Genomic DNA, 24870 nt, shown 5'->3' with positions numbered 1-24870 from the left:
TATTGTACTGGATTTCCATACAGATACACCATTTATTTATTCTAACAATGTAATGCAGTTCAGTTCAGCTTAAGTTTGATTTTTACTTTATGTGTTTATTTCAAACATATTTACATTCACAATTCAGATACCATGATATATAGTTAGATAACTATCTGTTTGAAAAGGAGGTAGGCAAAAGTATAAACTTATTGGACCTCTTTCTTTTATGTGTATTATTTTTACACATTCTTTAATTAAAGCAAATAAAAAAAGAATCTAATGAAAAACAATAAAAACCAACAAAACAAAAATAAAAATAAAATACACACAGCTATTTATTCTAAGAATGTAATTCAATTCAATTTAGTGTTTTCAGGTAATGATAATTCACAACACATATCATCTCAAGGCACTTATAAAAAGTCAATCAGTTATTGATTATTGATTGATGACAGGAAATTCATCATCAGTGCTTCAAGTTCAGTTTAATATTCAAACTGGTTCAAAAGTTTTGAAGCAAACCCAGCATTCACTTGTAGTGACAATTGCTCACATTGTGTTGCTGACTTTGCAGCACTCCCTCAGGCTGAGCATGCATGTAGCGACAATGGAGAAGAAAAACTCCCCTTTAACAGGAAGAACCCACCAGCAGAACTATAATTATTAATTTATTAATATGTACACCTGCATTTAAAGCTACTCAGCAACACAAAAACCAAAATGCTGCATTACATATCAGTACAAACAGACATCTGAACAGCCTTCTTGTCATGACTCATATTTTATGACCATTCAGAGTAATTTGACTGGATCATGTGTGAAAAACAGGAAGTACTGCTGGAGCCAAGCTTCAGTGTATGGATGCTCTGACTTCTCAAAGCTCATAACGGTTACAGCAGATGAGCTGGTTCTGGTTTCTTCCTGTTAAGTGGGAGTTTTTCCTCTCTACTGTTGCTACAGCAATCCCTTATACTGATCACGCGATCAGTATAAGGGATTGCTGCAAAGTCAGTGACTCAATGCAACCTGTCAGGTTTCTTTTCCTCCAGTTTGAATAATAAACTGAACTTGATGTATTGTTTGATTATATATCATATAAGGTTATATATATAGCTGCATATAAACTGCATGTTTATCTTGTGAAGTGCTTTGAGAGAACACTTGTTGTCAGAACAAACATATTTAACTGTTTAAATTTAAATCAAAATGGCTTCCACTCCACTAACTAATCCAATATTTCTGATGAAAACAGTTTTATTAAATATCAGTAAAACAGATTTTTTTAAAATCCAGCTGCAGCCAGATACATAGAAGTTCATATAAAATTCAAAGAAATGAAACAGACATCTTGTCTAATCTGTCAGTTTGTCCTTCAGGTTCTGACTTGGGGAGTTTAGTCATTTTGTACATGTCCTCGGTTTTAAACCAGATGAACTGGGTGTGAAGCTATTTCCAGTTCGGCCATTTCCCCTCCCTCACAGAAGCTGCTCTCCTCCTGGGTCTGACTGAACAGACTGAATTGATCCAATACATTCTGGTGTTTGGAGAGTTTTTACTTCATAGTTTCAGTACTGTGTAGGAAGTGACATGTTGACTATATACAAATCATAATCTACTAAATTAAAAATAAACTACAGACTGAGCTAACAAGTCAGAACACTACATTAGTTTCTCTTATTTACTTTCTTTCTCCAACTGCACAATTATTTAAGTCAGTTACTAAATATATTTGATATCAGAATAATCTACATTAAATAAGAAAATGTCTCTTTGGGATCATTTCATAAATGATTTCCTTTCTTTTTACTTTCCTTCCTGCTGTAAACCATTCATCACTTTTTCTTTCTTTGGACTTCACTGGTAAAGTGAATTACAGTACCTATTAGCCTCTTACAATTCAGTCATGAGCAACAAAATGTGACTTTTTTGATTAAAAATGACAGAAAAAAAGTTTTCAAAGTGAAAACTGAATAATAATGAATTAAAAATATTGACCATATAGTAAGTATAAATTAGTATAAATATTCCCTCCTTCCAGTCAGTATTTGTTATTTGCCCCTCTGGTTCCGTCCCAGCAGGGAGTCTGTGTGGATCGCTCTCAGTCATTCTGCTCATCTGGACGATGCACTTTTCCTCCATTCTTCCTGCTGAACTCCTCCAGCTCTATCAGGTCAGCTGTGAACAGGTCTGGCCTTTGACTAGGCCACTCCAGAACCTCCCCCTTGTTGTTTTCAGAGCGTCTCTGTGTATCTTTAGCTGGAAGCTTCGGTTCGTCGACCTGCTGGATGATAAATGTTCTCTGAAGCCGAAGCTCTCCGGAAGATGGAACCTAACTGTTTGATTTCCCAGCATTCGTTTGACCTTTGACCTTTCAGGACCTGCTGCTCAGAAGCATCACCACAGCATGATGCTGCCACCATCATATTTCACTGCAGGGTTGTTGTGTTGTGGTGATGTGCAGTGTTTTTGTCCTCTACAAACAGCACCTTAATAAAAAAATCTCATCAGATCAAAGAAGTTTCTTCCTCCTGACCTTGGAGTCTCTTCCCACAGGCCTCTAGGTAAACAAACTCTAGTCCAGCCTCGATGTGACTTTTCCTCATCAGTGACTTCCTCATCGCCTCTCTCCCATAAAGCTCTGACTGGTGTAGAACCAACAGTCGCCTGCAGAATCCCTCCATCTCAGCTGCTATAGCTTGGAGCTCCTTCAGCGTAGTCATGGCAACCTGATGTCCTCTCTCACTAGTCTCCTTCATATAGGCTAAATAGTGAGGACGACCTGTTCTTTTGTGTCTTCATGAACTCTGGTGGATGTTCATGAATTATTTTCGTCTTCACCCCCTGACTTATACTTTTCACTAACCTGTTCTCTGATTTGCTAGGAGTGTTCTTTAGTGTTCATGCTGTTGTGGTAACCAGGAATAGACGGTCCAGAACCAGATGTCTTTATACTGCAGTCGCTGCAGTCAGCTGGGCTCCACTCCACTCACTGTGAGGCTTTAAGTCAATTATTAAATAAATTTGATGTCAGCTGGTCTAGTTCAGGAACCAACTGAAGTAGACCAGTCACTTTAAAGGGGTTGAAAACACTTATGTCAAAATATTTGTAGTCATTTGTCATTATTGTGAAATCAGTTTTTATCTAGACATCAAAAGTTTGTTTTCCAATTTCTTTTGTCCAAAAAGCCACATTTTGTTGAGCATGACTGATTTGTAAAAGCAATAAAAGGGTAAAACATTTATAAGCACTGCACAGAGTTGAATAGTCTGACTTTGTATTAACTATTACTTCCATCTAATGACTCCTAATTAAAGTAAAATCACTCTGAGAAACTTCCTGCTGCTTGAAATGGTTTGGAGTGAAAGCAGGAGCCACAGAGAGAGGAAGCCTACAAGAAGCTCAGCCACAACCAAACTCTGGATGAGATGGACAACAACCAGGAATTCTGTTAGGAAATGACTGGAATGAATCCCAGTCAGAGCTTTGTTTACCTAAATGTCCAAGCTCACCTGCACAACTTGAGTTCTTCAGAAAAACATATTCATCTGAGGATATCTTAAAGACAAACAGTTTTATGCAAGATGACCTCATAGTGAAAATACATGTCCTGAATGGATTTGAAAGTGTGAAAAAGTGTGGAGAACACAGCGATTCAGAATGAACCTGGGTCGTCTGCAGTGATGGCATAAAGCAGCACATTAAACCTAGACTCAAATTTCACTGTAAGACATGGCAGAGGCGTAGTGATGCGACGGTGCAAACTATTTTAGAGACAGATGCTTGAGGCATTATAAAATGTTGGGTTTAATTTGGAAAATGGAAAGTTTCAGAAACCATCAGCACACATAGGGGATGTAAGGCGTTTCTGGACTGGAGAAAAACAGTAAAAAGTTATTTAAGTATTTGATGAAATGATTTAATCAGATATAAGCAACCGAGGCCAACCGGTGCATCTGGGCTTGTTTTTCAGCCTGGCTTTTTCCCCCCAGTCTGATGGTAGTTGAAAGAACAAGGTCATGGATCCAAGCGGCTCAAATCAGCTTGCTTTTAAGACAGTCTGTGTTTACCCTGGGGATGCGGTAAGGAGCTCACTCTTTCAGGGGGCTCAGGGCGCACATTACCCTTTCAAACTAAAAGGTATAGTGTCAAGGTGACTGGGACATCTGAGCACTTCGTCTCCTGGACATCATCCAGGCCAAGTGTTTGAGACAGGTTGGAGCGGGAGGAAGCTGCGGGGACACCCAGCACACGCCAGGAGGATAATGCCTCTCGATTGGCTTGGAAACGCCTTAGTGTCCTCCTGGAATAGCAAAGAGGAGGCAGCTCGGGTGACGGAGGTCGGCCACCTCCACCCAGAGCGCCTGAACCCACACAAGTGTGGGGAATGGAGAGCTGCATGATAATAACTGCCCTTAATGTGTCTTAATTCCTGTTACTGCAACATGCAAACTTTATATAAACTCACCCTGAAGACATGATTGCTGAATGAATGAAAGTATGTGTTGTGTTTGTGTAATGAGCTCACCCTTAAGCTAAACACCACGTTCTAGATCTCTCTACAACGGGTGAGGAAAACCACTTCAAAAGCAAAAATCAAGATTTACAGGAAAGTAAAGAGACTGAAAACAAAAGCATTTCTTTGGTTTCATGTCGACTTTTTTTTTTTTAGCAGAAATGCTCCTGAGCTCACTCAGACAGACAGGAAGAAGAGGGAGGTGAAATGTTACCATTTTGAACAGCCTCATCCTTCCAGCGGGGGGAGCATTTCTCTGCAGGCTCTAAAAACAGATGGGGAGAGGCAGTTTACCAAAGCAGGCCAGAGCTCAGTAAAACAGGTTAGAGACAGGCAGAGCAGCTGCTCTGCTTTCATATGCAATCAGAAGCAGAGAGGATGCAGGCCTGTCAGACAGGAGCTGCAGCAGCCTGCTAACCCAGCAGCATCCCAGCCATTGGCTCAGTGGCTGAGTTGGTGTTGCTTTCAGGGTGTAACAGCAAGCGAGGGGATTGGGTTCATTTCCTCGTGCGATACACGTGAGCTTGTGTCTGTTTGGTTCGATAACATATGTGCCGGATCAGAGGTGTTTAGTGGGACGGCTAAATCCACACGTGACGACCAATTTACCTCGTACATTATCTCTACTGACTAAATGCACCTAGCGGCACATACTGTACTTGCCTGTTGAATTTAAATGGACAAGCTGTTAGCGCGCTGCTGCAGCCCATATGTCCCGCACACAGCGAGCTGCAGCGCTGGCAGGCTGCTTTCTGGGTCTGTAAGGGCATTCTGCTGCAGGAGTTTCTGGTATTTTCTCTGGGGAATGAGGAAAGATGTCAAAACTTTTAAGTTCAGTAGGTTTTTCAAGCTTGTAGCTGGTCAAGCTCAGATTAATTGGAAAGTTTAAAAATAATTGTGGAAACTTCATCTTAGAGGTTTACGGCAGATGTTACTACTATTATAAATGATAATTAACGATTTATGATGTGCATAATAATATATATGTAGTATTATGAATTAAATGATGATTGCATTAAAGTAAAGACATCAGAAACATAGTTAAAGTTGAGTTTAAACTGAACTTGAGCTCATGACTCGTTAGAAAAAGTGAGTTCTGACAGCAGACCTGAGTCCGGAGCAGACCGACTGGTTTTCAGGACTCAATTCAGGGCTTAAAGCTCCAAAATTCCTAATTCAGTCACAGTGAACAGAAACAAATCATTCAACTCCTCCTTAGAAGATTTAAAGGTGAAATTGGAAACTTTTGCAGTGGGTCACAGCAGCATCAGACGAGCTGTGCTGCGGCGTGCTGAAGGCAGCGAGGCCTTCGATTTCAGGGAGTCAACTTCCTGGACAGACAGGAAATCAACTGCTGTCAGGTGGATGTTAACGGGTCTGAATATTTAAACTTCATCCAGGGGTAAATCTGATACATGGGAGCAGAACTGCTTGTAGGGCTAAATGCTATCACCATGGTAACCAGGACTCTGTCCTGCATGCTTTCAGTATTTCCCACTCACATGAACTCACTGGCATTTTTCTGCAGCACTTGTTGGCATGGCGATGAGTGAATGTAGTTATTTGAGTCAGGTGAGCTGGAGCAGGGATACACCTGAAACATGTAGGACCTGAGATCCTGGAAAACCCGGATAGATCTGCTGCTGCAAAGCTGCTAAAAGCAACTCCTGGGGTTTCATGTGAAAATAAAATGTGTCTTTAAAGAATGGAAACCTTAGTTTTCTGTTTAGGATGGATTTAAAGGTCTGTCTGACGTAAATTCTTTGTGTGGTTGTGGCCGGGCGCTGATGGGAGGGCTGCAGGGTCTTACCTGACATACTGGTGGGCTTCAAGGCCAGGATGACATCCTCAGAGCCTCCTCAGACATCTGGGAACCTAGCAACCAGAACACAGCCAGGAGTCAGTTTGTCCTTCACTCACCCTACTTCACTTCCATGTCACCACAACGTTTTCTCTGTGTCTGCAATTTTATGTACAACACTGGATTCTAACTGGAAGAAAATGCAGCTAAAGTGCAATCTCATTATTTAATTTAGTACAAGGCATAACTGTTGTTTCTGTGTTTATTTCAGGTGTAATTTGTAGTAGTTTCAACAAAGAATCAACCTTTTACAGGCCTTGGGACTTTTTCTGCATGGTTTTGTCAGTGCACAGCGACATCTGGTGGCTGATCCTAAAATATGTCTTTCCACAACCCAAGCACATGCTAACAGGGATTACAGAGCTTCAGCTCTTCTGTTTTTTGTTGTCATTTAATTCTCACATAAACTACTACAGTACTATAGTACTGTAAGTTAGAATTATGCTTTTTTTCCCTTTAAGTTAATATCAGGAAATGTTCAAATGTGTACAGACATATACCAGAAGTCACATTTTACACTTGCAACTAACTCATCTCTGTTTGACTACAACAGTTTCCCTTCACTGCACTGATTTAATAAATATAGGTTCTATAGATACATGTACTTCACACCTCTGGATGCTGATGAAAGCATTTAGTTAGTCCTTCCATGACAGTGTTTGGTATGGTAGGTGGTCCATATCACAGTAACATCTATTAGAATGGAAAGACTTGAGGATTCTCAGAATGAACATGTTTAAAGAATGAGCTAGCTGCCCTTGTCTTGCCAGTTTTCCTTGAGAAAAGTTTGTAATTGTTTCTCTTTAGTAAAATGTACAGCCTTTAGCAAATTAGCTGACAAAAATCTTAAATCATGTAAATTAAAGGCAACATCTGAGCTGTTATTATGTAAGTGAGAAACAGCCAAATTTATTTTCTACTGGTCTTTGACTTGGCCACTGAGCGCTACTGAACAGCTATCCAGCTCAAGTAAAACAAATCAATAAAACCTAACACAATATTGGATGAAATTATCCAGTTTAAGGCCATATCATTAATCATTTATCTTGAAAAATATTCATTACAATAAGAATTCTGATTTATTACTGTCTCAATAAAAATAAAGTTAGAGTTTGCTCGCAGTGTCATTGAAAATGTTGTTTATGATATTTTTCTCCATTGTTTGTACAATGAGAACATCATTAAAAAGGAGTAAATTTGAAGATATGACTAAATGCAGTTACTGTGATAGGCTATAACTCACACTGGTGGTGTCCTGAAGTTTTTCCTTTTGAAAAACATTTCAAAAGGAAATGTTTTTCAAGGGCAGTGTTTGTGTTTGTGGCGCCATGAATGCTGTGTTAGGATTCACAGCCATACAGTTACCTAAAAAATAAGTAAAAAATGGTTTTTATTATCTTTATTTAGTTATTACAGTAGCACCAGGAGATATAGTGATAAGATTTTAAGTCTGTATCGCCCACCACTAATCCAGATATGTTTTGTTTTTCTGCCACAACCACTTTCAGCCACAGAGAAACTTCGGACAGTGCTCAGAGCCAAGCTGACGTGTTTCCAGAGTTATTATGGAAAAATCAGACGCTTGGGATATCAGAAGCCACTGGTATCCTAAACACTACTGAGCAGACACTTTTAACTCAGTGTCTGGTGACTGCAATTCACCAAAGTAAAAGCTTCTTGGATTTGAAACAACTAATAAAACCCAGAAAATGTTTAAATATTGATTATGTATTGCTAGTGCTCAAAATGCAAATCCCCTTCATCCCACACATATGAACAGTTCTTCATATCTTCTGTAATATTGCGTCCAACTATCCCATTACAGATTTGGGAACATCAGATTCATGGGCATCAATATTTCTAACAGGCTGAACACAATTAAATGAAATCCCATTACGACCATAAGAACTCTCCCTCTCTCACTGATGGAAAGAGTGTCTGCAATCCAAATGATGGTCCTCCCTAAGATTAACTCTTAAATCTTTTTTATGGTTCCATTTAAACCACCCAGCTTGATTTAGATTTTGGCATAGCAACCAAGCATCCATATAGAAGTGTCAAAACCTTAGAAATGAATGAAACAACACAACCTTTATACATATTAGAATATATATTATCAGTGGATATAGAAAAATACATAAGATTTGTAAAAGTCCATCAACCTAGGGATAGACATTAAGCAAACACTACGTAGATAAATCTGAATCAGATATTCTTTTATCCTCCCTTATATTAAGAAGCACAGGTGTTTTAAAAGCACCAATATCAGTCCATTCCCAACAGTCTGGAGGGAATATCTTAAAATAACCCATTTTCCAATTCTTCCATGAAAAGAAACACATTTAGCACAACCCAGACATCCTGTAGAATGATAGAGTTCTGAACCTCTCAATACAAGGGGTGAATGATTTAGAGAATATACTGGACAGGAGAGATTTCATCTGATTTATTATTTTAGTAAACTATATGCTATTGACAGAAATGCATCATAAGCTAAAACACATCCATCCATCCATCCATCCATCCATCCATCCATCCATCCATCCATCCATCCATCCATCCATCCATCCATCCATCCATCCATCCATCCATCCATCCAACCAACCAACCAACCAACCAACCAACCAACCAACCAACCAACCAACCAACCAACCAACCAACCAACCAACCAACCAACCAACCTAAGGTAATATTGATTAAAGCACAAACATGTAAAAATAATAATAAAAAGAGTGGGTTAGTAAGGTTTCCATCATAAAATCTGTATATGTCCATCAGTACAAGTGAAAGGTCGGAAAAGTTATTGCGATGAACAACAATATAGTTGTTTTGATACCATTTTCAAGTAACATCATGATGATGGCATAATAATGCAAGTACATACTCTCTCAAAGATCAATAAATGTTCATTTTTAGCAAACATTTAACATTAAAACTGGAAGACAATTTAAATATCCAAAATAAAAAAAACAGCATATAAAATGGATACTGGGATTGCTGTAAACAAAACTGGGCTTCAAAATGAGCCTGGATGAGACCAAGGAACCTGACTGAAGCCTTTTGCCGCCCATTCTTTGGTAGAAAGGCCATCATGCAAATGGAACATTTAAAGCTTGTTATAATTTGTCATGAATCTAAATGATTTATGTTTAATACAGTTCCCCAATATAGAGTTGAAAATTAATAAGTACACCCCTCGCCTTTCATCTAGTTGAAGCCAAAACCAGAGCCAGTGATCAGCAGCAGGAGCTGGACTCTGTTCATAAAGCAACTGGCAATGACTGGAGGGATGTTGGTCCTCTCTGCTTTGCACAGTTCTCTTATTTCATCCATATTAAGCTTTTCCTGTAGGAATAGTCTATTTCAGGTCATTGTTATTTTGGCCTTTTTTGGGTCATTTAGAGATGGACATGCTTGTCGTTGGATCATAAAACATGCTGTGTTGAATCCCTGTTAACTGGAAACAATCCTCATTTACTCATTTATTGTTGTGGTGGGCTCACCCAGAGAACCTGTGACATGGATAAAAGCTTCTCTCTCAAATTATTGACACACTAAAGCAGTGGTGCCCAAAGTCGGTTCTCAAGGGAAAGCACCCTGCATGTTCTAGTTCTCTCCCTGGTGGTAGTAACAACCTTTTCAGCAGGTCAATGTTCTTCTTAGGCCGTCAAATGAGTCATCATTTGATGCAGGTGTGTTAAACCAGGGAGAGAACTAAAATATGCAGGACGCCGGCCCTCCAGGACTGACTTTGGGCACCCCTGCACTAAAGCAAAAGAATAAACTGAATGTAGTTTCTCACATTCAGTTCTGTATATCTTATTTTAACACCTTACTTGCCAAATACTACTTTACAGTTGCTGCTGCAATAATAGAAATGCTCATACCTATCATCCCCCTGCAGGGTTAACTTTACTATCCAGCATGTTCTCTGGGAACGACCATCACAACAATAAATTGGGATATTTTGTTTCCAGTCAATATGGTTATCAACACAGCAGAATGATGAGCAGACCCCCTATAAATGGCTCAATAAAGCCCTAAATAACAGAACTAAAGTAGTTACTTTAGTAACTTTAGTTATGTTCATCCTCATCCTTTCAAGCTAGCGGCCAAGTATGCAATATTTTTTCTGTCTATGTTCCCCATAATGGATCTGATAAATGAGTGGCGGTGGGAAGCCGAGCCTCAGCAGCGTCTCAGTGTGCCGGACTGCAGCATGCCTCTCCACAGTCCCTGTGTGCATCTGTCTGTAACTGAACCTGGGTAAAATGAGAAACCAGGAAGCTGAATGTCCTTGACTGGCTGTCCCGTCAGGTCCACACCCGCTCTTTCTGGGACACACACACACACACACACACACACACACACAAACACGCGTGCACACATGCACACGCACACACATGCACACGCACACACACCCCTTTCGTCTAGCCAAAGCCAAAAAAGAGTCCATGTGACGAAAGTCGGGGCTGGGCTCCTCTCACTGACATCCAGCAGCAGATGTATCAGAGTTGTTGAGTTGGATATGGGGCTTGAAGGCATCTCTACATGACTGTTCACCTTCAAATCAGAAGGCGTTTTGAAAAGTAACGTTACAAATGTAACACTCTAAGTCTGAATGGTTGAGTACACCTTATTGTATGTTTTGTTAAAGGTGCAGAATTATGTGTTTTACACATAATTCATAACTGTTCCAGAGTCATAACTGACATTGTTACTTGATTGTGCACATGGTGCCTTTTTATAGCACAATCAAGTAACAATGTCAGTTATGACTCTGGAACAGTTATGATATCAAATATGACTCAAAGAAATTGTACTTCCTTATTAAATGCCTTGAATTTGGGCCTCTGTCTCTTTAAAAATTTCTGCTCTTTCTGAAACTCCGCCTTCAGGAAGTCATCATAACTTTAACTCTATTAACTCTTTAACAATGTTTTTCCAAGTGTTGCACTGAGAAGCAGGTCCTACAATGAGCTTAGAAATGTGGAGTTCCATCAGGTGTTTGCTAATTGCTGCTGGCTAGTCTGAAGGAGTGGAGTTGGGGAGTGGTGCAGGAGGTCTGCTCTGTAAGGCAGAAGCTTGGAAACTACAGCTTATGAGGAGGCAGCACTCTAGGCGTTTTGAATATTGGAATGGTTGCCATGGGAGATTAAAAGATTTCTGAAACCTGCATGACAGAATCAAGGCAACATTCCAGGTATGTTTTTGATGAGGGAATAACATTATATATTAATGTCATGAAAACATCAGATAAAGGTTGCATTAAGGCCAAAAATCAGAATTGGGTCACTTCTCTGACAGAATTTCCGTCTGCCAGAGAAATTCGGCTTCAGAGAACATTTATCATCCAGCAAGATCACGACCCGAAGCTTCCAGGTAAAGATACACAGAGATGGTCTGAACACAACAAGGGGAAGGTTCTGGAGTGACCCAGTCAAAGCCCAAACCTGTTCACAGCTGACTTGACAGAGCTGGAGGAGTTTGGCAGGAAGAATGGAGGAAAAGCGCAGCATCCAGTTACATTGTTTTATAGAAATCAGTTTTTTATTTGGTATCAAAGGTTGTTTTTTTTTGCTATTTGTTTCTTGTTAAGAAGCCAAATTTTATTGATTGTGATTATTTGTAAAAGCAATAAAAAGGTTGAATACTTTTTATAGTCACTGTAGGATTTACATTTAAAGTGGTGGCACATTAAGCCACTTTACTGAGTGAGAAGCACTTGTTTCACTGAAAGTGAGTAATTGTTTTTATACTTCAGGTTTTATACTTCAGAAGAGTAAAAGAACAAAGCAGTAGTTGTAAAGGTGGTGCAACATCTACACAAATGGATAATTATTAAAGTGATTTCTAAGGTTTTTTTTCTGCTGCTAAACCTAATTCCTGCTTAAATATTTACTCTCAAAAAAGAAAAAAAAAAGAAAAAAAGAAAATGCTTTCAGAGTTTTGCTGCAAAAGAAAAACAGCTGGCTGGAAAAGCTTGATGGGAAAGAGTGCTGGGGTTTACTGGCTTTACCCCAGAGAGCATTTAACATCCAGACAACAGCTGGGGAAGGCCCAGAAGCTGCTGCGTCCATACATCAGATACAGGACGCAGAAAGACAGGAGCCCACAGTGTCAGAGAGGAATCAACATGAAAACATAAGGTAGAAAAACCATGAAAATAGGCTGTAACATCCATACAGAGACTGAAGACACATGTGGATCTCACATTGGAAGCTGTGAATGGGTCTTCTATCTTTAAAAATGACCTGTGATGTATGATCTGATATTGATATTGGAAATGGGTCTGATATCAAAAACTGAGTACCGGATATATCAGCCTGCCTCTAAAATCTCTGATATAAGCAGGCAGATAGAAGTACTCCATTCCAGCATTCTGCTCCTGCATTTCAATCCAGCAGTGTTTATATGTATAAAAGTATGTGTGGTTCGTCCTGATATCTTAACAGGTCGATACCGATATCACATCGAAAATAAATGGCCATAAATAAAATTTGATATTTCACTAGTATTTGATTTAGTAATGGTAAACATGTTTGTAAAAGGTTAATACAGGAGCCTGGCTGTGATGATACCTGAAGGCAGAGTTTCAGAAAGACCAGGAGATTCTTAAAGATACACAGACCCAATTTCAAGGCATTAACTATTGAGGTAAAATTTATTTTAAGTCATATTTTATATTTACAGGATTTTTATAACAACCGAAGTTAACATAGTTACTAGATTGTGCAATATGTGCCTGGAAAACATTTTGCTTCACTGATTTATCATTTTATGGCTTAAATCTTGTTCGCCTTCACAGGAATTACAGGATTGATTGATGTGAAATTCTCAGCAAATGGTGTACACCTATAAAACTACCAACTAATACCAATACTTCCACATTAGCACATGGATATTAATATTAGATCACAGTGATAATTACTTGATGGGAAAACCCTGAGGGTTAGCACTGAGTCTGGTTTTAATCTTTGAAAGCTGAACAGCAGTGTTTGCAGAGAGATGTGGAGGTGGACACACACACGCATGCACACGCATGCACACGCACTCACACACACACACGCACGCGCACACACACACACACACACACACACACACACACACACACACACACACACACACACACACACACGCACACACACATTATTTCTTTTTTTCAGATAATAACAAACAGGACTTCACCAGACAAGCATGTTAAATTTACTTCACTTGTAGTTATGCATAGAAATCTCTAAGTGCTGCCCATGCCAGAATTTAGAGAGATGCTGATATGGGTAAAAAAGTGTTCTTTAGACAAACATACAGCACCTTTTCCTGGCTGTTGATGTCCCAGAGTTGAATTTCAGTTTTTAAGGAGTTTTTAAGAACATATACTAATTTCATTCTTTCAGTAGAGAGTACTTGTGATCCAGTGTTTGTCTCCTTTCAGTTCCCCTTTAAAATATTTTTACTGAAATATTTCTACTGTTGTGTTGTATACTGATTTTGATTAAACATATTATTATTGTCATACCTCCTGCACCAGGGCTTTCAACTTCATCTTTCTTTTATATCTCTCTCTGACGTTCATCATTATAACAACCAGTAGCACACAAAATATCCTCATTGACAGTGGGCGGTCTGCACCAATTTTACACATGTAATATGATAACAAGCATAATCTTTGCATAATCTCATGCAACACACTCATCGTGCATACAGTTTTTCTCTTTGCTCACATCATTTAGCAGTCTTTATTTTGAATCTTTGCAGATCAGACCCTAAAAGCTAGCAAGGTACCATACATGCTAACGTTTACCAATGCATTCACACTCCCTAACAAAAGTGAAGGTTATATTACCTAGTGCACAAAAATATGTGGGTGCATTAAAGGGTTAATAATTAAAACCACCAATGTTAGTATGTAAGATGTCAGCAGACCAACTCTTACAAATAATTTTGGGTGACTTATGCTGCTGCTATTAGTAGAGCTGCTATACTGCTAAACGCTGTAGTAACCCGTCCTGATTCCATTGAACTTCATCTTCAGGCAAATCCGGATCCAAAGTCTACCCAAAACTTGGACACTCAGGTTCACCAAGGTTCATATTTGGGATTCAATAGGAAGTGTATTTCCGTTTATCTGGAGGAAGTTCTTGGAGAATCATTCCTGCTGTTTGCATGAATAAGGTGCAAAAAAAGAGGATTTTCCCCCAGACATAAATATCAGGAAGTAACATCCTTCTCCACAGATTACTGTAAATTGTCAGTCAGCTGTGTTTTCCGATTGAAGGAAAGTATTCCCTCCTTAAAGCTGCAGAATGTAACTTTTATAAATATATGTTTTTTTCATACTTGTTAAAACTGTAACTATGTTCTGACAGTTTAATATGAATCAGATAATGTGTGAACAGATGGAGCCCCTCCATCTCCATCCTGAGCTTGTTCTGCCTTCTGAAGAAATGCATCACTCCCGGTCAAATTCAGCACAGAGCAGGAAGAACCACACAATCCTGGACTATGCTATTTTAGGAGCTTACGTTTCTTTTTTTAAGAGTTTGAAAAGTATCTGTGTGACAGCGGTGTTACTTTGCTGCTATTGGTGTTTATCTGATGGAATAATGCAATTCAAGAAACTGTGGAATCCACACATTCAGAGAAATGCTGAGCAACACCTGCCCCTCGCTGCTGATATGATGAAACACTACCACACAGTCGACTCAAGAGGTCACCAAAGTCATCAGATTTTAGATCCCACAGTTTTTATCTGCAGGCATCAAGTTTGAGTGGAAGCAGAAACCCTTGATAGGCAGGCATGAACTGCTCCTGTTTCTGTCTGAGCTTTCAGAGCTTTGAAATGTTCTCTGGGTCTCTGGGATCCCCAGCAGCGATTGCACTGGCTTGTGGGCACCTTTAATGCTATGGCTGAAGACAGAGCAACAGACTGTGAGTGAGCACTTCCTTCTCTACACGGGGACATCATTTCCCAACCACAACTGTTCCCACATCCTGTATGACAAGAAGAATGAGAACAGTACGTACTGTGTAGCTCTGCAGCACACAGAACAAACTAGTTTGGCACAGACACTCGACTTCATGGGCACATGCTGACCAAACCCATAACCTGACTTGGTTGGAGACAATTGCACTTTAATATTTCTTTATGAATATAACAAATACAATGGCTGATCTTTTCAAAATAAAACTAAAAAACACTGAGTGGAGGTAAGAGAAGCTACGTTGAGGAGCTTTTGAGCAGCTTCTCAGCAGATAACCCAACAACAGCTTGAAGAGCCCAGCCCCTCAACCCCTGACTGGATGATGACCTTAGCAGCTTCTTCAGCACTTCTTCAGTTTCAGAACTCTTGCTCAGTTCTGGAACAGAAGATTAAAACAGATAACAGATAATGGAGGAAGCAGGGTGCGTGTGTGCGTGCATGTGTGTGAGCTCAGCTGATGTGAACCAGGAAACAGGAAACTGACCCGGTAAAGCTGATGGTGCATTTTCCTCATAAAGGCGGGCGATACATATCACAGACGACAGTATCGTAAATGTTGCTTCAAATATGTGCAATTTTACATCATGGAGTGTTCACACTGTCTGAAAAAAGAACCAAATGAACAGTACATATGAGGTGGGAGACAAAATCCTCACTCAGGATGCACACTTCAATCAGTGGCGCTCTCTCTTTGACCGTTTCATAAGAGCAAAATGGAGAATGCAGGGAGGGAGTGGGAACTCTGACAAGAAGAAAAATGTGCCCATATGATATAGGGGCGTGGCTTATGCTGAACCAGGAGGGGAGACCCCAGGTGGTCTGAGAATATGAACGTCCCGTGACCAACATGGCAACCGGTCGAAGAACAGGAGTTCCTTAGTTCTTCACTAACAGCTGAGCTACAGCTTTACCAAGAAACTAAAAGAAAGCACTCCAGTTCTTAACCAAAACCACAGTATGGCACTAAAGTACTGCAACTTACACCACTTCCATCGAAGCATGGATGAATGTAAAACTTAATAAATACAAAAAAGACACCTTAATATCTCAATTTGTCATACTGCCTTGTGAAGATGCCTGGAGTAGATCATGGATCTTTTGCTTCAACAACAGATTGAATTTTTTGATTCGTCTTGAATCAAAAATCGATTTGGAATCATGGCCCCAAAAGTTGTAATCAAAACATAAGATAGTGAAAGATTCCCACCTCTTGTTAGTACTACCACTACTAATAATAATAAAGGAATATTTCTGCCACATGATTTACTCCAAATACTATTTTTCATTCCTCCAAGAGGGGATACTGTTGCTATCGCTAGGATGGGGCTGGAGTTCCATCCCACTCTAGGATTTTAAGTGTGAGATCAATCACACTGTGGAAACGAGTTGGACAACCAAAGTGTTGTGTCTCACATCTACGTTTGGATAAACTCTTCTGCTAATTGTTTGACAGAAATTGATAATTGATATGGAAAACGGGTATTGTCAGAGTGAAAAAAGATGCAGTGTGATTCTTGAGCAGTATCAGTAGAACATCGAAGTGTATATGTCAGTAACAGGCTGAAGGCGCAGGACTCAACTTTGAACAGAGTTTATCATATTTGTGACTCAGTCTTCATCTCTGACCGCCACACTTGGTGCTCTGATACTTTATTTCTGAGGCTACATCAGAGCAGGTGAAACATGACACAAGGTCTATCATCATGGCAACTGGTACCACAGAATAAGAACAGCAGATGGTGTTTTCATTAAAGAATTCAGGCTGATGGAAGAATTAACCGAGTCTCTCTGTACCCGCTGCACTTATCATATTACATCAAGTTCTGTGGATGATGGAAAAACATGCAGGTCCATCTCTGAGGGGATGTCAGTTACACGGCATGTTTAGGTGTTCCTGTTCCACTGTGCACAGTCATGAGCATGACCTGGAGACTTAGAGCTGAGCACTCCCAATTATTATAACCAATAATTCATGCAGTGCTGCAGCCTGCTTACATGAGCTGCATAATGTATGACAAAGAGACTGTTGATCCATGAGTTGCTGTTGTTGCTTAAGGGGTCTTTCATAGAGCCAAAGCACATGTTGGACAACACAACCTGTCAACTGGTCTCTGCATTTTCAGTGACATAGGCTCCGATTCCATAACAAATGTGCGGAAAACTTTAATTTTATGCTAATGTGGAAAAAACAAAATTTCAATATTTCAGTGTTTCCAGTAAATAAGAAACACAATTAGAATCAAACGTGAATAAGTTTGTTCATGCCAAAAGTCATTAAAAGTCATGCTAGCCCATCACCCTCCTTCTACTTCCTGTCTTTTTCCTGTCTTCAGTAGTAACATTCGGCTGCTGATCATGTGACGTATGATGTGAAAAAAAGTGTTTCCATTGCAGTTTTGCAAAATAAACCAATTCTGATCAGAAAATCACCTCATCCTAGCACCAAAACTTACCAAAAAATTAGTTGTTTGAAACTGGCATGTTTCCATTAAGTAAATTTATTTTCTAACCATCAATTTCTTTTTCACTTAATAATGAAGGTCCATCTGAAAACATGGTATGAGTTTAAGGGATAAAAGTGCATAAGTTTCTTACTTCTTCCTACTCCGATTATTGTAGTACAAAAAATATGCGTCTTTTGCATTCATTTTATACTACGATCATGTTAGGAATAAATAAATAAATATACAATAAATAAATTGTGCAATTATATGTACAATGGAAATGCAGCTTTGAAGCTCTTAAAGCAACTACATGCAGAAGGTTCATCAACTAAAGTAGTTTTGATTTGATCCCAGGCGTTGGCTTCATGTGAAGATGGTTGCATTTTTAAACAATCAGTACACAATCACATCTAATACTGATGACACAGCATACTCTGTTAGTGTATGTATTGCACACTAACAGAGCATCCCACTTTGCTCAGTGGGGAAAGTGGGATTCTATCATGGGTGTGTCCTCACCAAGTGACGAGTGTGTCCCTGTCAGCGGTTACTGCCTAGCAACATTTGGCTTCAAGGGTAATCATGTGACAGTCAAAGTGGAGTTCAGAGAATAAAGCTGAACTGTGCTGTTCCATTTGGGAACATGTGAGCAGTTTACTGAAGGCTCCTCTGGTCATTTTCCTGCTCATTACAAACAGCCATTAAGGCTTAGGCAAATATTCTGATGTGCATTTAAGGTTTAGAATGAAGAAAATATCCAATAAGCAAAAGTTGTGTGGAAGTCAACTGGTGGCAGACTGAAAACGTACCATGATGTCTGTGCTTACTATGCTGCAGTAAATCACACCATGACCTTACTGCTGTGCGAAAATGAATATCCGAAAACCACATGACCACGCGTCGACAGTTTGACTTCAGTCCGACTGTGGTGGGCCTTTAAGATGTGGCTCTTTGCTGTAGATCTCTGATGCTGACATTTGGATATTTTTAACCTTCGTCTTCATTCTGCTCAGTGTTAGTGGCTAATGTGAGTGCTAGTCCAGCCTAGTGGGCAGTGGTTAAAAAACCGTCCTGTGTCACAACATATCAAAACCCCAGGAAACCAGGAAGTCATTCATTGCTAATTAAGTGCAGGGAGCTGATTGAATTAAAAGATTTTAAATAAAAAAATAATTCTGCTACTTTATTTTCAGAGCCACATTAAGACAGTCACAAAGTTGGCCTATCACCTGAAGAACATCTCCACAATTAGAGGACTGATGTCTCAACGAGATCTAGAGAAACTCATCCATGAGTTTATCTGCAACAGCGTCTTCACAGGTCTGTCCAACAAATCATTCCTCCAGCTGCAGCTGATCCACAACGCTGCTGCTCGCGTTCTCACTAAAACCAGGAAGATAGAGCACATAACACCAGTTTTAAAGTCCCTACACTGGCTCCCTGTAGCTCAGAGGATAGACTTTAAAATACTGTTGTTAGTTTATAAATCACTGAACGGTTTAGCACCACAATACATTAAAGATCTGCTGTTGTTGTATCAACCTTCCAGACCCCTCAGGTTCTGGTTCTGGTTCTGCTCTGCATCAGAACCAGAACCAAACGAGGAGAAGCAGCATTCAGCTTCTATGGACCACAGATTTGGGACAAACTTCCAGAAAACTGTAAAACAGCTGAAACACTGAGTGCCTTTAAATCTCAACAAAAACCCACCAGTTTAGAGTTGTATTTGAAACGTAATCAATTACGAATTTAATGATGGAACTTGACTTAATGTAATGTTTTGATTGTTGATTCTATGTTGCATCACTCTGTGTTTTTGTGTTTGTTATGATGTAAAGCATTTTGAAATGCCTTGCTGCTGAAATGTGTTGAACAAATAAAATTTTATTTGTTTGATTTGATTTTAAAGAAGCCACACATAGCCCAAAATAATTATTTTATAGTTTGGGATTTTTTTTCCCTATTGCATATATGTTTTCATTGTTGTAATTCCAGAATACACAAAGACATGTGATTGAGTGTTTAAGTGGTCACAGCAGGGACATCTAGTTCAAACAGAAACAGTGTAATGGCATTCTGCAGAGTGCAGGGCTCTGGCTGTGTGGAACTGACATAAACGTAGATCTTACCAGAGGAAGGGCTGAGGTCTGAGTGTGAGCTGAGCTGAGGAGCAGCTGAGCTCCCCAAGAGGTACACCTATGAAAACACACACATAAACAAATCCCGGTTAGACCATTGTATGAACAGGATCACATTTGTAGTCCAGCACTGCAAACCAACAGGTCCTGCAGCAAGATAAAAGCCTGAACAAAGCTGTTAGCATAGCTCTGGGAGGATTCTGGAGTTAAATCCCTCTGACAGGATATGAGACTAAACTCCCCAACATGCATGCACATGCACACGCCCGCACACACGCCCACAAACAGCCTCACTGTAGCTATGTTTCCATTAACTTTAAAACTGTGCAAATTGAAATTACAAAAATACATTTGTTTAATGGAAACATTGCAACTTCAAAAAACACGTGAATAAGCTCAACAAGCTTATTCACATGTGATTTGTAGATTTTGCACTAGGATGAGGTGGTTTGTCAGCAGTATTGAAATAGATGTAATTCACAAAACTGCAATGGAAACACTTTTTTCACATCACACGAGTCAAATGATCAACAGCCGGACTTCACGATTGATAGAAACGGTGACAGGAAGTAGTATTAGGATGATGGTTTGTGTTTGTTTTTTTGGACAATCTCCACCAGAGTTCTCACAGCATCACCGTTCATAAAATGTTGTGTGTGATTCAAAATTGTTGAATCCTGTAAAATCAACTACAATTTCCCCAAAACGTTGCCAGTCCCAACTATAAGAGGCTCGTTGCTCCAATGCCCAAATAAGACGTCGAAGTCTCCTCTCATTGGCTGATAAATGATGAACGATAGCGCCATCATGAATTATGAATATATTTGATGTAACTGTGTACATCCATTGTATGCAACTTTAATTTAATCTCTTATTTAATGGAAACACCACAAATACAAAACTGTGTTTCTTCAACATTAGCAGAATATTACCAAAATTTGCGTGCATTTATAATGGAATTACAGCAACTGTGAATGATCGTACTATTCCTGCCTAAACTGGTGCTTAAATGTTATTGCAGTACGTCAGTGTGAAGCAATAAGACTGTGAGGACAGTTTAGTACTGCACGACAGGATGCTGGCAGACACCAGTTCTGATATAAGCTTTAATGTTAACTTCGGATCAGATGCTCGTCATCTGGCGGTAGTGATAATACTGCCCACACTGTGGTAAGACCACAAGGAATTTCTTGTCTCTCTTAGATCAGTTATCTAGAAACATGTCATGCTTGAAACATCTTTCGTAACTAGGAATGGGTCAAGATTCAAAAGGAATGATAATCTGAACAGTGTGGCAGTAGTAGGACACCCCGCATTGAGGCAGCATGTTTCTAGGGTTCTCTGTAGTCCAATCAAATTCAAATATCACATAATATAAAATATAGAACCTTTGATAAATGCAAGACTTTACTTATTCTTACTACTGCTAAAATGATTTAACATTAACACATTAGTTATTTATTATTCTTATTTAATTCCATGGACTTAAAGGTACAGTATATAACGTTTATAAAAAAAACAAAGTTTTTTCGACATGTTTGTTAAAACTGTCACCATGTTGGGACAGTATGAGACAGATAATCTGTGACAAGATCAATCTCCTCCAACTCCTCCCTGAGCTACTGAAGAAACACACCGCTCCTGACTAAAACCAACCAGAGCCAGGAGGAGGGGCTTAGTGCTGTCAATCACCCTCATGTAATGGCTGCACAATGTATTAATAGTGGAGAAACAATTTAGTGTTACAGGAAAACTGTTTATCCACCGTCATTAGTCTCCATGCTAATCACCTGAGCATTCACAACAGGCTGTGCTAGCTCCAGCTCTCTAGAGAGCAAGGATGAGCATCGGCACACTGAGGGTGACTTAAGCAATAAGTCCGTCCTCTTGGCTCTGATTAGTTGTTTCTAGTTAGCACTAGGAGAAGGCAGAGGAGCTCCACATTTTCACAGATTATCTGTCACTACATGGTGATAGTTTCAACAAATATGTAAACAACTGTTTTTTTTATAAGTTATGTCCTGTAGCTTTAAAGGGTGAGTTTGGAGTTACTTAAGTTGGATTCTGTCAAGTTACACTGGGTTACCATCTGTAGTAGAGAGAAATCAGAACATCACAGGCTTGTTGAAAATCTAAGTAAATGACTGGAGTGGGAGAAGCTAACAACCATTCAGACTTACTCAGTTTAGAACAACTCAAACTGAAACGGACCCTGGCTTCTCATTAGAAGGACTTTAAACGACAGGACTGGTTCGATGGAGGGTTTTTATTTTGTATTTTCAAACAAAAACTTCTCAAAATCTTTTGATAACAGTAACTGACTCATGCCTATTAACAACCAATGTATGTCAACAAAACAGTGATAAAAATGAGTGAAAAGAAGCAGAAGCTTCTGGAGTCTTTTAAAATCAGAAGAGAGAATATTTATGTTTGGTTTTAATTTGTTTGGTCACAGATGGGATGGATGGGAAACACTTGCAATAAAATGCAGTAAGTGCTCTAATACAAAAGATGTCCCCTCTCTATTCTGTCTGCGAGGAATTATGGTATTATGCACATTAATCCACTTTTATTTGAAAAAAAAAGTTTTAATAACTTTTCCCTGAAAAACATGTTACATACATTTGAAACATGCAACTGGAATTTGTCTGTTTGCTCACCTACTACTCTTTCCTTGAATGCCTTACTCCAAGGACACAAACTAAGATAGAAAAATGCAACAAGACACCCCATGATACTTTCAGTTTCCATGGTGATTTGAGTTATATTTAACAGAGTGACGCAGGTTCCTCATCTTCCCTATCTTCCCTATCTCTTAAACAGTGAGCTAAACCTCTGAATAGACCAATATAAATTCAAAATGACATTCACACTTTGTGTCTGGGACTGAAGATGAAGTAAAGAAGACAAGCAGACAGCTGCAGCTTGGCAGAGCTACAATCATTAGAAAATGTCTTTGTGTGGTTGGGGCAGGGCTTCTACACATCACTTCGCTGTGTTTCAACTAATGTGTGGGAAAACTTCATGGATGCAAAGCGTCCTTGTTCCTGTAATCCCTGTTTGTGAACGCCCCACTTGATGTTTCCTTCTGATCTGAACAATGTGCTTATCTTCCAATCCCACCATTACTTTTTACCACAGTTCGTATTCTGGATAGTGTTACAACATCTCTCTACTAGTAAAATGAAAGCCATCTGGAAAGTTCAGTCAACAGATTTTATGCTCTCTAGATTGTTACATTCCCCGTTACATATAAAAACCCCAACAAAGATATTTGATTACTTTAAATCTGGCATGAGATTACAGCCAGTAACATAATACTTTCAAAAGGCAAATAATACCTCTTAAAAAAAATCACAAGTAGCCAAAATTGGATTATTTCAGATGGCTGGCAGTTTAAGTTTAGCTCTGTAGTTATTTCCAGCAGCCCTCTCTAAAGTTAAAGGGGTAGAATTAAGTCAACTCAACTTTTCTGATCTTTTCGGAACTTTTTCTGAGTTTTACCACGTCATAATGTTATTCTCTCATCAAAAACATGGAGTTCTTCGTTATTTGTGCATGTTTGAGAAATCCTGTAGTCTCCGTGGCAACCAGTCAGCTGTGCAAAACATGTGGGTGAACTGATCGCTGCCTTTGAGACTCAGCTCCTCCTCAGAGATGTAGTTTCTGAGCTTCTGCCTCACATAGTAGTCCTCCCCTGCGATTCCCTCACTAAGCTCCTTCAGACTAGCCAGCAGCAATTAGCAACACCTGGTGGAACTGTGTATCTGTTGAGCTCATTATAGGAGCTACTTCTCAGTGAAATGCTGGTAAAAACATTGTTAAAGGGTTAATAAAGGAGCGATGCCTTCCTGAAGGGGAGTTTCAGAAAGTGCATAAGGTTTTAAAGAGACAGAGACCCAATTTCAAGGTGTTAAATTACAAAGTCAAATTTCTCTTAAGACATATTTGGTATATTGTAGTGTTACTTCACAGTGCTACATAATGGCCCCATGTGCCTGAAAAGCAAATAATACTGCCCCTTTAAGTAACAAATTAAACAACTTTTGAAATATCGACCATCCACTTATCAAAGTTTATGACTCAGGATGGACCATACGTTTTGCGCTGAATGGTTGCCATGGAGATTAATGGATTGAGAACATGCATGAAAACATAAATGAAACACTCCACGTGTGTTTTTGATGAGGAAACATTATAAAGTGATTCAAAGCTAAAAATATAGATTTTACATAATAGTGCCCCTCTAAAAAAATTGTATTTAATCATTGCGATATTCAGCTCTACCATCCATCCATCCATCCATCCATCCATCCATCCATCCATCCATCCATCCATCCATCCATCCATCCATCCATCCATCCATCCATCCATCCATCCATCCATCCATCCATCCATCCAATATGTTATTCTTGTCTTACTAAATCATGCAACCTAAGGTAATAATGATTAATGCACAAACATGTAAAAGAAATAATAAAAAGAGTGGGTTGGTGATGCTTCCATCATAAAAACTGTGTATGTCCATCAGTACAAGTGAAAGGTTGGAAAAACCACCAGGTCCACCATGTCCAGGGACAACCAGCACATCCACCTAGGAGACCATGGAGTCTGATCCAAGCCAAACTGACCTTGCTCATGACCTTTCTATAACTCCTGAAGTGACAACTGGTATGAACACACACCTGACAACTGCAGCATCTGTCTGCTTCTCTGATATCAGGATGAGGTCAGCAGTGCATTTTCAGGAACATTCAACCCTCTACTTCACTTCTTTTAACGTTTAAGGACAGCAGCTGAAGGAATCATCCTCACTCCCTCTGGAAGTATGCATCCATCCAATGAATTCTGGGTAACAGAGGACAACTCAGGACATCAGGAGGGACTTTAAGGGAACAGCAGTCAGGAAGAGAGAAAGAAGAAAATAGCAATGGGAAAATACTGGGG

At 39.4% G+C, this 24870-nt stretch overlaps 1 protein-coding gene across 3 annotated transcripts in view; it reads right to left on the bottom strand.

Annotated features, from left to right (window-relative positions):
- thrb (thyroid hormone receptor beta) overlaps nucleotides 1–24870 on the bottom strand; it is a 111709-nt gene that overhangs the window by 24674 nt on the left and 62165 nt on the right. For 2 of the 3 annotated variants that reach the window (XM_088010060.1, XM_088010062.1), the window contains exons 2-4: nucleotides 19915–19981; nucleotides 6307–6371; nucleotides 4711–4761 (exon numbers count right to left, since the gene is read on the bottom strand). In XM_088010060.1, coding sequence (XP_087866186.1) covers nucleotides 4711–4761; nucleotides 6307–6313 — 58 coding nt within the window. In that variant the 5' untranslated portion in view covers nucleotides 6314–6371; nucleotides 19915–19981. The remainder of the gene's footprint in view (nucleotides 1–4710; nucleotides 4762–6306; nucleotides 6372–19914; nucleotides 19982–24870) is intronic. The other variant, XM_088010061.1, reaches the window with a different exon arrangement.

The sequence above is a fragment of the Poecilia mexicana genome, unplaced genomic scaffold (assembly GCF_051168715.1).
Source record: "Poecilia mexicana isolate PSO_F unplaced genomic scaffold, ASM5116871v1 scaffold_11, whole genome shotgun sequence".
NCBI classification, from domain to species: domain Eukaryota; kingdom Metazoa; phylum Chordata; class Actinopteri; order Cyprinodontiformes; family Poeciliidae; genus Poecilia; species Poecilia mexicana.
The sequence above is the reverse complement of the archived record's forward strand: the minus strand, read 5'-3'. Positions and strand labels throughout refer to the sequence as shown.